Raw genomic sequence first — 12,415 nt, 5'->3', positions numbered from 1 at the left:
CAGGACACTTGGTGTAAGGATGATAGGCATGTGGAAGATATATTAGGCCAAACCAGACATGACAAAGGTGAAAATGCTGAAAACCTGAAAATAAAAGCAGAAGATGCTAAAGATATTCTGTAGTCTGACTGCAATATGTGGGGGAAGAAACACAGTTCATGATCTTTCTTATGTCAATATTTTATCCAGGGTCCTAAACAGAGTTCCTCCAACATTTTTGTGCTTTTACCACATTCACAGTGACTGCCGAGGTTCATGTGCCGGTCCTCCAACCTGGTCTGCTACATTTTGAAATCCCAGTATTTGGGGTTGAGAGGAAAAATACATCACCCATGAGTTGAATTATGGAACAGAGTCTATGGGTTGAATGGCCTAAATCTGCTCCCATGTCTTATGATCGTAACCTGTTTGTATAAAAAAACCTTCTCACTGTATTAGTTATTTTATGTCTTATAAATTTTATGAAGCCAAAGATAGTCTGATCTGTACATATTGCTTTAGTTAAGAGCAAATCAACTCCTTGTGTTCCTTGGGGATGGAGGGTGATGGTCATTGATCTGGATATCAAAGGTAAGGTTGTTACTCATTCCAAATCCCCCAGATTTGTCTAATGAGATACATGTTTCTCCCTAGCTACGAGATTTAGTGATCATGTGCATTAACCCTGATCCGGATCTCCGGCCAGACATCAGCTTCATGCATCAAATAGCTAAGCAGATGCATGGGTGGACAGAAAGCACTTGAACCTGGCACTGTGAAGATCCACATGAGAACAACTATCGCACACCCCTGCTTGAAGTTTGTTTTCAAGAAACAAAAAAAGCACCAGTGAAGATCTCAGCGGAGAAAGCACCATCAGTGGAATGTGTTAGACCCATTTTGGAATTAAATGGCACTGTAAGGACAGTTAGAGTAGATTTTAGCAATTGTAGAATGGTTAAGTTCCGTTGTCTGATCAAACGCAGAAGGAATGATATAGTCTCCATGCTTCTGTTACAATTTCAAAATGTATTTATAGATAGGCTTTCTGATTTCTGACCCTTGTTTCTGTTTATAAATTTCAATGCAGTAAAGTTAAGCCATGCTCAGCAATTATATAAATCTGAACTCAGTACACATTACAAGGTTGGACATACGACTGTCAGTGTAGCATGTGAAATCCAATACAACCCCTATACCATGCCCTGCCCGCAACAGGTTGAAATAGACAGAAATGATAGAATCTTGATAATGTTAGAAAAATAGTCCACAGAAGGCTCTTGGTAAATAGTTGTACTAAAAGAATGACTTGCTTGTGTTTTTAGTTATATATAGTGTTGTGCATTATTTGTATGTCCAAATACTCCCAATATTGTAATGGAAACTTACCTGTTTTTCCTTGTTGGGCTTTGCTACTGTGTATCCAGACTTGGTCCATAGCATGGAGTCAAATTTAACATGTTAACCTTGACTGATTAAAATTTCCAGCATGTTGAATGAGGTTACGATTAGTTGGAGGTCATTATAAGCAGGAAAATATGGAGAACACTGAGCAGTTGAGAAGGATTAGAACTTTGGATGCTTCTATTAACCAAGCGTACCAGACAAACACATTCCAAGCCTCAAATGTAGGTTAACTCCAAGAATCTAATTCTTCCCACTGAATTGTAATAAGATGAAAAATTTCTCATCCCTTTATCCTTCTTGTCAATTTAATAACACGAGAATTAAGAGTATGAATTACTGTGAGCCAAAAATTAGTTTTATTTATCGATATACCATTCGTTTTGATCTCCAAGTTAGTCTGTTGACATTAGAAACATCCTTTAGCCCCAGTTTTCAAGCTCAGAAGCACAAGCTCCTCTTTCCTTTTTGTTTTGCTGTGTTTAACCTGTCACAACCCACTCCAGACAGCTCTGCAGTTATTTTCACATGCAATGAGTGCTTTTCAAAAGCTCCATTTAAAAAAAAGGCATTTGAATTCTCAGAACATGTTAGGTATAGCATAACAGGAAATATTCAGTGAACCCAATGACCCACCACATTTTGTCAAACTGGGAGAATACAGTAACTGTGATGTTTCAACACTGTCAACATTGATCCACCAGGAATAGTGTGGCCCTTGCAACAATCTGGTCAATTTACCGACTGTGAAAACCTTGTAAAATGTGAATATTTGCTGCATACTTGGCAATATTTGAATTCTTGAAACTCTTAAAAGAAATTGTTCTGGACATTGGGAGTTCAGCTGCCTTTCCCTTGGCTTCATTCCTGATACTTGTCCTGCAGAGTATTGTGAAGGAATTGAAAGCTGTCTGTTAATGGTTAACGTGTGAGAGCAGACAGCTAAAAGGTGGCTTCAGGGGCAACAGGCTTGTTTCAAAAGAGGAATCTCATCTCCAAACCGTGCAGATGGAATCAGTACCCTGATACAATGCATGTGGTTAAGCAACACCCAACCCCAACCCACCAATTTTCCCCTGCAACCGTGTCTGCCTGTCCCGCATCGGACTTGTCAGCCACAAACGAGCCTGCAGCTGACGTGAACTTTTTACCCCCTCCATAAATCTTCGTCCGCGAAGCCAAGCCAAAGAAGAAAAAGAAAATTTATGTACATGGTTACCGGATTATGCTTTGGACCAAAATTCTGCATTAATTAAACTTATGCAGGCTAACATTAGGAACATTGTATGTAATGTAGAGCAATGACATATTCACGAATATAGTTGCTTACACTAAAGAGTAAAATTGTAACTGCATCCATTATTTTACTTTGATGTATGGATTTAAAACTCCATAGTGTTTCTTTTAAATCATGTGCTTTCAAGATTTTGTAAATGAATTACCAACCATTAAATCAATCAATTGCAGCATACTAACAGAATAAAAATACCTTTAACTACTTAGACACTTGGATCTATGCAACTGAAAGTTGCTGTTCTATTATTTCCACACATTTGTCATTGTATTAAATTAACCCAGTGTTGCTTTATGCCATCTATTCAGACAGAGCAAGGAGACACTAAAACAAAACAAAGACTAAACACAATGTGCTGGAGGAACTCAGCGCGTCGAGCAGCATCAGTGGAAGAGAAAGACTAGTCAGTGCGGTGGGCTAGAACCCTTCAATAGGACAGAGTATTGGTGTAATGAGGACAGGGTTGGGGGTGAAATCAGACTAGAGCCAGTGGAGAATTAGTGGACCAGGGAGGGGAAAAAAAATCAGATTCTGGTTAAAGAAACAAAAACTTCAGATGCTGGAATCTGGTGGTTCTTAACTGGACAGATGACATTCACAGAGAGAAATGGACAATCAATATTTTGGGTTGCGATACTCTCAGGGCTCAGAGACTAAGCTAATCCCATCCAACCTTTCCTCGTAGAACAATGAGTTTAGGAGATGATACAGAAAACCTGCTTACAACACTGCTGTCCCTCCTTAAATATAGGTCAGCACATCATTATGGGCTGAAGGGCCAGACAGTGTGACTAACTTTACAGTTCTCCAGATTCCATCTCATTAACATCCTGCAGAAGTTATTTTTCACCTGGTTTGGATCCAACTCCCTGAAAAATAATGCTGCTAGTTTTCCAATTACTTTCAGGACCTGTGAATAGCCTTTAGCGAATCATGCACCAGGCAACCAGATCCTTCTGAATGTCAGTTTTCAAGTCCATTATTGATTTCAATCGCATCCTTACAGTTTCTGCCAAAATGGACATCATATTTTCCCACATTATACACTGTCTTCCATATCTCTTAATCTTCACTCACTGTGTAATCTCCTTTATGCCCATTGCTCAACTATTTCCTAACCTGTATGATCAGTAAATTTAGCAAGTGTATCTCAAAAGCATCGATTTATGGAGCACTGATCCCAATGGAGCTTGTTACATCTCACCAACAAGATGCTTCATTTAAACTATTGATGATTTGACAGCTTTAAAAGGCTTTAAACAATTTCAAGTTTCTAATAGATAGACATTTAAAAATGATTAAAATCAATTGAAATAACGTTAAACATTTTAAAACACAATTTTAAGTAGCAAAATATTTTAATATTTTACCTTTTCCAAAAGGCGGAGAGGAGACTGGAGAGGAGAGGCTGCGGATGTTGGGGGAAAACGAAGATTGGCTGTGGTGACCATGGAGAGTGCAAAGACTACTCAATGAATAAGACCATAAGACATTGGAGCAGAAATAGGCTATTCAGCCCATTGAGTCTGCCCCGCCATTTGATCATGAACTGATCCATTTTCCCCACTCATTCCCACTGCCTGGCCTTCTCCTCATAAACTTTGGTGCCTTGGCTAATCAATAACCTACCAATATCTGCCTTAAATACACCCAATGACCTGGCCTCCACATCCGCCTGTGGCAACAAATTCAGCCTCTGTCTGAAGAAATTCCTCCACATCTTTGTTCGAAGCAGATACCCTTCTATCTTGAAGTTGTGCTCTCTTGGCCCCTCCCAGCACGGGAAACAACCTTTCTACATTTACTCTGTGCTGTCTATATTTTTTCACATATGAAATGTTTCAATGAGATCACCCTTCATTCTCTTAAATTCCAATGAATACAAGCCAAAAGCTGTCAAACACTCCTCATATGATAACCTTTTCATTCCCAGAATCATGCTTGTGAAACCTCTCCAATTTCAGCATATCCTTTCTTAACTGAGTAGCCCAAAATTGCTCACAATACTCCCAGATCCAGAAGCCACTCTTGCCAGAACTGTAATTTTTAATTTAGAGATACAACACAATAGGCCCTTCTGGCCCACAAAGTCAAATACACCCATGTGACCAATTAACCTACCAAGCCCATACATCTTTAGAACATGGGAGGAAACACATATGGTCATGGGGAAGAACATACAAGTCCTTTACAGATGGATTTGAACCTGGGTCACTGGAGCTGTAATAGTGCTGTGCTAATCCTGCAGCTGAAGTGGACTTTTTTACCCCCTCCATAAATCTTCGTCCGCGAAGCCAAGCCAAAGAAGAATCTTGCAGATCTGCACAAGTAGGTGTTACACTTTGGAAGCACAAAACTGAGGGAAATGTATACCGCAAATCGCAGGAAACTTAAGAACATTGGTGTGATCCCGGGGTGAAAGTCTTTATCTCCTCCAAAGTGGGCACACAAGGCAATAGGTTGGTAAAGAAGGCTTAGGGCATGCTTACCTTTGTCAGTCAGGACACAGAGTATAAAAGGTGGTAAGTCAGGTTGCAGCAGAATAATTTTTTTAAAAGTTAGACCACATTTGGAGTATTGTATGCAGATGTGAAGACTTTGGGAGAGGGTGCAGAAGAGGTTCGCCAGGATGTTGCCCGGATAAGGGGGAGAAATTTGACTTGTTGCTTCAGGAGTGCCAGATGCTAAGGGGAGACATGATAAAAGTTTATAAAGTTATGAGAGCTACAGAAAGTAGTCAGCCTTGTTCCCAGGTTGGAATATGTTAAATATTAGGGGTCATAGCTTTATGGTGAGATGGGAAAAGTTTAAAGGAGATGTCCAGGACATTTTTTTTAATTATGCAGTGGTAGGTGCCTGCAATGGGCTGTGAAGGGAACCAATAAATGCAGTTACAACAGTGAAGTTTAAGACAGATGTATAGGCATGGGAAAATGCAGGGAATGGAAGGATATAGATCATTGGAAGACAGAAGGATTTGGCTTAATTTGACATTAGATTCTGCATGCTCAAGGGCCTGTTTTGTGCTGAACTGCTCTATATTCTAAAGAGGATATTTCCTGTGGAAAGTGGGCATTTAAAGAGAAGCTACTGCAGATGAAAACATTTGAGGAGACCAAGTTTATTTGCAAAAAAAAATTGAACACATCTCCTGTTATTACACTTGTTATTTCAATGTACATATAATCATTCGATCTTCAGGACATCCACATCAAGGTGGTTAAAAAAAAGTTACGCTGGTCAGATTCTTCAGGAAGTGTCCATTGTATGCACAGCTTCCTCCACCACTTCAAGTTCCAGTGGGGCAATCAACTCCGTCAGGATTCCTGTCAGACCCCTCCTGTACTTGTAGTTACCTTGTCTGGAAGGACAAAATATATAGTGCACATTAAATCACTTCAGGTGAGAAACTGAAGATACTGAGCAACTGGAATCAATGCAATTATTGCTTTGACTGAGATTCAAAAACTGATTCCACTTTGAAGAGTTTTGTTGCTACTTTCATTTTGGAATAGCAAAGTATTAAAAGAATATTTAAATAATTGTTTTCAAGTTTTCTAAAGCCATGCTTGTGTTTCCAATTCAGGGTCCCCAGCTCACTCACACTCTTAAGCACAAACAATATGTTGCAACTCTATAGCTGTCTTCAAAAAAGGCTCTCTTGTTATGAATTTGCTGGCGAGAAAACCAGAAGCAACATCTGTACAGTTGAATAGATGCTCGTTAGTTATATTAAAATTCTTGTACAAAACTTCCAAGAATTGGGAAGCTGTTTATTAAGCAATTAATAACTAGGAGGCTGTGTCCCTTCCCCCTATCAGGTGGGGTGGGAGGGTGTTACAAAGTTAAAGATATGAAGCAGTTAATTGTCTGAGCAAACTTTTAGATTTAAATTTAAAATTTTTAAATTTAAATTTAGACATTCAGCACGGTAAAAGCATTTTGGCCCACAAATCCGTGCCACCCAATTAACATTTCAAATGATGGGAGGAGACCAGAGCCTCCAGGGAAAACCCACACGGACACGGGGAGAACATACTTACTTCCAGACAGTGCAGGATTCAAACCCTGGTCTGATTTCTGGAGCTGTAAAGGCGCTGCGCTAACTGCTATGCCAACCCGTGCTGCTTGTGAAATGTGGATCAGATTTGGTCCTATGACAGATGTAATGTATAATACAACCTATTCTTTTACTCCCTCATTCACCAATGGCTCTAAATCAAGTACCTGGCTGCATATTAGCTATTCAAGTAAATGTTGAGCATCTTCTAAGAGCAGGGAGCACTGGCATCCTTCTGCAAACAAATGGCCTGGTCAATGACCTCGTGCTTGCTCTGTGGCTATTCTGCTGCGGACAAAACCTGTCACTGCAGCCTCCTTTGCAACAGAAGGCAAAAGCAATGGAGTACATGCAAAAGAGCAAAGCCTCTGGCTGAACACTTTTATGCACTTGTGGAGGAAAATTGAGGTGGAAGAATTATGGAAAACGAAGCTGGTTGCTCTTTAAAGGTTTGTAGGACAAGTTGATGAGGCTGTTATAAAGCCAACAGGGTCCATGGCTTAGCAGTTCAAAAGGAAAATATTTGCCAAAAAAAAATGCCAAGCACCATCTATAGAGAAAGTCCATTAGTGCAAGTTGTGTATCGGATACTTTTTAAGTAATGGAGAAAAGGGAGGGGTGGAGAGAACAAAGGAAGTCTGTGATAGGGCTATGTCGAAGGTGAACTGAATGACAGTGGTGATGGAACCTGCTGAGAGATGGAGGTGAATAAAAACATGAGAAAGGGAAAAGGGGGAGAAACAATGCTGGAACTCAGATATCTGGACAAACAAAAACCTACAGATGCTGAAAATACAAAATTAAAAATGTTAGCAATACACAGCAGGTCAGGCAGCATCTGCGGAGAGACAATGTAGATCAAAATATCTTTCATCAGAACTGACCAGCTTTGATAATCAGGAAAGGCTAATTACCTGCTTTTAATCTAAGATGAGCACCAGAGCTTTCAAAACCTGTCAAACACTTGGAGTTTGGTGGTGGGGGGGGGGGGGGGGGGGGGGCGGGAGGGAGAGAGCAGGTGAGGTGTTGAGAAGATTCACCTGAACTGCACTAGTTCTGTGGGCAAAGGAGGGGTGAGATTTCCTTCATAGAAGGGTAAAGTAGATTTTAAAAAGTTGTTTAAAAAAAGAGTAATGGAGACAAAACGGTGGATAAACTCGGTTGGGATAAGGTGGCAGAGAATTGTGGATGCACTGAAAAAATTGCAAAGGTCAATGTGCAAAAATGCTTACCGTACACCCTTTTTGTTGGCGATATCATGTGGTCTCAAATAGTCCATCTTATTCTTTGTTATCACACACAAATCGATGTTACTCCCCGAGCCAAGGTCACTGAAAATTCCTGCAGCAATAGCATCCCGGACAAGCTGCTTTGCTTCTGCTTCCTGGTGGAAAAGTTTTGGAAAGGGAGCACATCAGACGAAATGAATAAAAGCAATTGGAAACAGTCCAATTTAAAAAAAATTGTGCACACTTAGGCACTGAATTAGTAGTAACAAAGGGGAAATTGTTTTGCTTCCATTTCAAAGATGCATTTGCAAACAGCAGCTATTTACAAGGAGGATTAAGAGGCGCTTTTCTGTTCAACTTTTACTCAATTTCTACATTCCTCAACTTGCATGTATTACTGGGCATTCCAACAAAGCAGCAATAGCCCCCTCTACTGGGAAAACAAGTTGACATACAGAGATTTCCAAACTTCAGTTCACAGGCATTTTAAACCAATAGTGATTGTTTTTCTGGTGATTTATTATAAGCATGTGGCAAATGTGGTAAGGCAATTTAACTTTTTGCAAATACCGTTAGTGAAAATGTAATTATTTAAAAAAAACAATAAATGTCTGAAAGCCACAAATTTAAAGTTACAACTTAATTTATCTTATCTTCCTAATTTCAACAAATGTCTCGTGGATGTTTGTTACTCTAGTCAAGGAATTCCTTTTTTATCACAGGGTCATCATCAAATTTTAAAAATAATTCTCCAGTTTTGTTTGTTTTTTTTTAAAGAAACCATAAGAAGAAAAATAGCCAAGGCCACACAAAATCCAGAACCAGTACAAAAATGGCTGCACATTTACACATGGTCCACTTGAAAGACGAGGCAGCTCTTAAATGTTCTCAATGGTCAAACAAACATGGAGAATTCTATAATAGTCTCACCATTCTCTGTGTTATATGTACCAATTTGAAACATTCATATTCTACTGGATTAACCAAGGCTTTCATCTTTGAGGGATTTGTTTGGGGGCATACAAATCATTTAAATTATTCAACCTCCTGTTTTTGCCACTTTATGGGCTTTTATCTCCTTGTATCACAAGTTTTTTTTAAAACAAATGAAAAATGCATTATCTCGTTAACTAGCAAGAGCCTCCACTCAAATTTAACCATCTGATTTCCTTGAGGTTTCTCAGTAAGCCATTTGGCAGATACTGCAGCCTGAAACTGGGTAGCAGTAACACATGCGGTCAATGCCAGAAAGTAGGAGGAAAGTTTGTGAGACATTTTGAGTCCAAGCTCTCAGTACACAGACTTGCATTCTTCAGAAAAAAGACTAGTGATTATGAAGTAAATTGATTAGGATGGACTGCAAACTCTGATAACAGATTCAAATACATGTTAAAAATATGGAATTTAACATCAGGTGAGCTTTAAACACACCAGATCAATATATCAACACCCCTTATTTCTTCCTTCAGACCACTTGCTTGTAGGATGTATGGTGTTAACACTACTACTGTTGCTGCAATTGTCAGGGGCTTTTCTACTGTAAAGCCCATTCTTTCTAACATTCCCCATGGCAGCCCCCACTTGCATTCTCATATTCCAGTGCAAATGCAACATTGAAGTTTGTCAAACTGGTTCCGTTTCCTAGTGAATTGAGTTTGAAATCCATATCTTCGAACAACCGGGACTCTTTAACCTTCACCATCCTGGTCTTTGATTACATTCTCAGGTCTGCTGAACATGCTCAGCCTTTCCCTCACCCAAAGTCACCTGAGTAACCACCCAGCTTTATCTATGCAACCAATCAGATTGAAGAATAGAGTTTAAACCTGCAGGGTTTAAATCATGCACAAAAAGCAAAACGAGAGGTAAGTCAGAAATGTTTTAAAAAGATGTTTTGAAGTCTCCAGCAATACCTAACATTTGAAGGAATAAAATCCTACACTTGTAAAACCATAATGCTGTCTAACCTGCTGAGCAGTTCCAGCCTTTTGCTTTATTCCAAACATGTAAACAATTAATTTTCAAAGACAAGCAGCAACTAAGATATCACATAAAACTTCACTTGCGCTTAAACAAAAAAACTCTTATGAGGTCCCAGTGAGAAGCAGATTAAATTGGTCAACAATTTCTACCTTCCTCCAACTCATCTCTCACCCTACCTACCGGAAGTTACTGCCTGTTTTACACCTTTATTCTTAACACTAAGTGGCGAATCTAGCCAAGTCCATCACAAGTACCAACCTCCAATCTGTTGGAAGACATTTTTTTGTGAGACACTCCCTCAAGAAGGCTGGCAACATCATAAAGGTTCCTCATCACCTGGGTCACATCAGCATCTTGTTGCTACCTTCAGGTAGAAGTTATAGAATCTAAGCTGAAGAACATTTTTTTTTTCAGGCTCTTGAACCGCCCCATACAACATTAATCCTAACCATAAACTGCTCTGGAACCACCGAAAGATGTGGTGCACAATCAAAATGTCACAGGTTTTTTAATTTAACTGCAGCAACTGAATATTTATCTTTTTTTTGGTCTTGGCACAATAGTAGTTTAATTTACACTATTGGTATAATCTTACTGTGACTACAGCAAGAATTTCAATGCATTGTACTTGTGCATATGATAATAAACTCATCAAGTTCTATTAAAAAAAACATTCTGCATCCTTTACTTGAATATTCCTATAGAGAGAATGTTGCCAAATATTTGCAGTGTATTTGCAAAATCAGTGACTGAGTGCACAGTGAAAACACTCAATTGCTTGCAATAACACACTCGAGGCTATGCCATCTCCTGAAGCTCAGGCGCTTTACCTTACAGGAGTCTGAATAGGATGAAGTGCTATAGCACAAGTCATCTGTGACAAGCAGCCTTTACAGTCCTATCTGCACACTTCCATCAGGCCATCACAGAATGTGTCCCTGGGCTCTTATGTGCAGCTCGATTTACTGCCAGATGACAAATGAGCTGCACTTGCAGGAAGTGTGAAAAGGTCTACACCAGTCATGTAATGGTCACCTTAGCTGCATTACAGTGCAAGGCAAGCTAAAGCAATAGCAAAAGTCATTAAATTGACCACTAATAGCCATTTTCAGAAGGTACCAAAGGAATTAACACCCTGTGAGATAAATAAAACTCTCAGCATGTACTGCTAATCAACAACAGTGTTTGATAAAATATTTATAACACTGCCAATCTGGTGCATTTAGAACTAGCAGGCATCTGAACATTGTCATTCTCAAAAGTGATTTATACATCGATGCAATACTGAACTGCATGGAACTTGTGTTTCTGGTCATACAATCTGAGATTATACAAATGAGCTTCTGACAGCTGAAAATTGCACCCAGGCTCATTATCTAAAGAAATGCAGATCAACAGGAATTGGAGCCCATCACGATCAGATTCTGGTCCTTTATTAAAAAAAAACAATGTCAGGAATTCTAAGCCGACTAGCCATAAATTCGCATGCACGACTAACGGTCATTTTGAAGCTTCAAGAATTTCAATCACTGAACCGTAAATTTTATGACACTATTTAAAAGGCGGCATCCTTGTAGAAAAACAATCTTAAAATATTGACACAGAGGAAAAAAATGACAACAAATTTCTGCTGCCAACTGCAAATCCCCAAATGGTTGGTTGATCATAAATTATTGCCCAACTGGGGAAAAATTCCTAGAGACCTTCATGCTAAGTATTACTCTGGTTCTATTTGAAATGAATAATGATTTAAAAACACAAAACATTCTTGAATTTTAAATATTAAGTTAAATTGAAAATGAAAAATTAAACTCAATTGCATCTTTTTAATACATTTATTCCATGAAATGATTAGATGCCATTTTCGGGCTTTGTTAAAATGGCAAATTATTTAACGAAAGAGTTTAATCAGTAACAGATTCAACTTCCTATAGATGAACCACAGCCAGTGTTATTCTCACTGTCTAATAAAAATCCCTAACATTTCTATCATAGCTCATTGCTTTTTCCAGCTCTCTCTGCCATTTCCCATGCCGTGAGGATCATAGATAATAAAATACAGAAAATGTTCAAAACACTCAGCATTTTTTAAAAAGGGAAATGTGACAGCTGGGACAGTCTTGCTTTAGAACGACGAAGGGTGCACACGGATGGAAATGTACCACATGCAAGTGGCAAAAGTTTTGGCTTAACAGTACAGACATGTCGGCTGAATGACCTGTTCCTATGATCATTATGGACTTTATCTCAGATTCTGGCTGGCAAAAGTGAGTGTTAATCGACACTGGAGAGAATAGTACATTTAAAGTTCTCTAACAACAGACTCGCCAAGGCAAATAGCCCCTTTGGAAGACTACACAAAAGAGTCTGGAAAAACAATCAACTGAAAAACCTCACAAAGATAAGCGTATACAGAGCCGTTGTCATACCCACACTCCTGTTCGGCTCCGAAACATGGGTCCTCTA

The 12,415-nt window shown here is 39.1% G+C and overlaps 2 protein-coding genes across 6 annotated transcripts in view; one reads left to right on the top strand and one right to left on the bottom strand.

The window, feature by feature from the left end:
* Window positions 1-2,887, top strand: part of LOC138738357 (serine/threonine-protein kinase Nek6-like) — a 157,890-nt gene extending 155,003 nt beyond the window's left edge. For all 5 annotated transcript variants that reach the window (XM_069888420.1, XM_069888411.1, XM_069888432.1 and 2 more), the window contains one exon: window positions 634-2,887. In XM_069888420.1, coding sequence (XP_069744521.1) covers window positions 634-744 — 111 coding nt within the window. In that variant the 3' untranslated portion in view covers window positions 745-2,887. The remainder of the gene's footprint in view (window positions 1-633) is intronic.
* A 2,895-nt stretch (window positions 2,888-5,782) lies between these two features.
* psmb7 (proteasome 20S subunit beta 7) overlaps window positions 5,783-12,415 on the bottom strand; it is a 72,932-nt gene continuing 66,299 nt past the window's right edge. Inside the window, exons 7-8 of the mRNA XM_069888380.1 lie at window positions 7,970-8,121; window positions 5,783-6,038 (exon numbers count right to left, since the gene is read on the bottom strand). Coding sequence (XP_069744481.1) covers window positions 5,927-6,038; window positions 7,970-8,121 — 264 coding nt within the window. The 3' untranslated portion in view covers window positions 5,783-5,926. The remainder of the gene's footprint in view (window positions 6,039-7,969; window positions 8,122-12,415) is intronic.

The sequence above is a fragment of the Narcine bancroftii genome, chromosome 1 (genome assembly GCF_036971445.1).
Source record: "Narcine bancroftii isolate sNarBan1 chromosome 1, sNarBan1.hap1, whole genome shotgun sequence".
NCBI lineage: Eukaryota > Metazoa > Chordata > Chondrichthyes > Torpediniformes > Narcinidae > Narcine > Narcine bancroftii.
The sequence above is the reverse complement of the archived record's forward strand: the minus strand, read 5'-3'. Positions and strand labels throughout refer to the sequence as shown.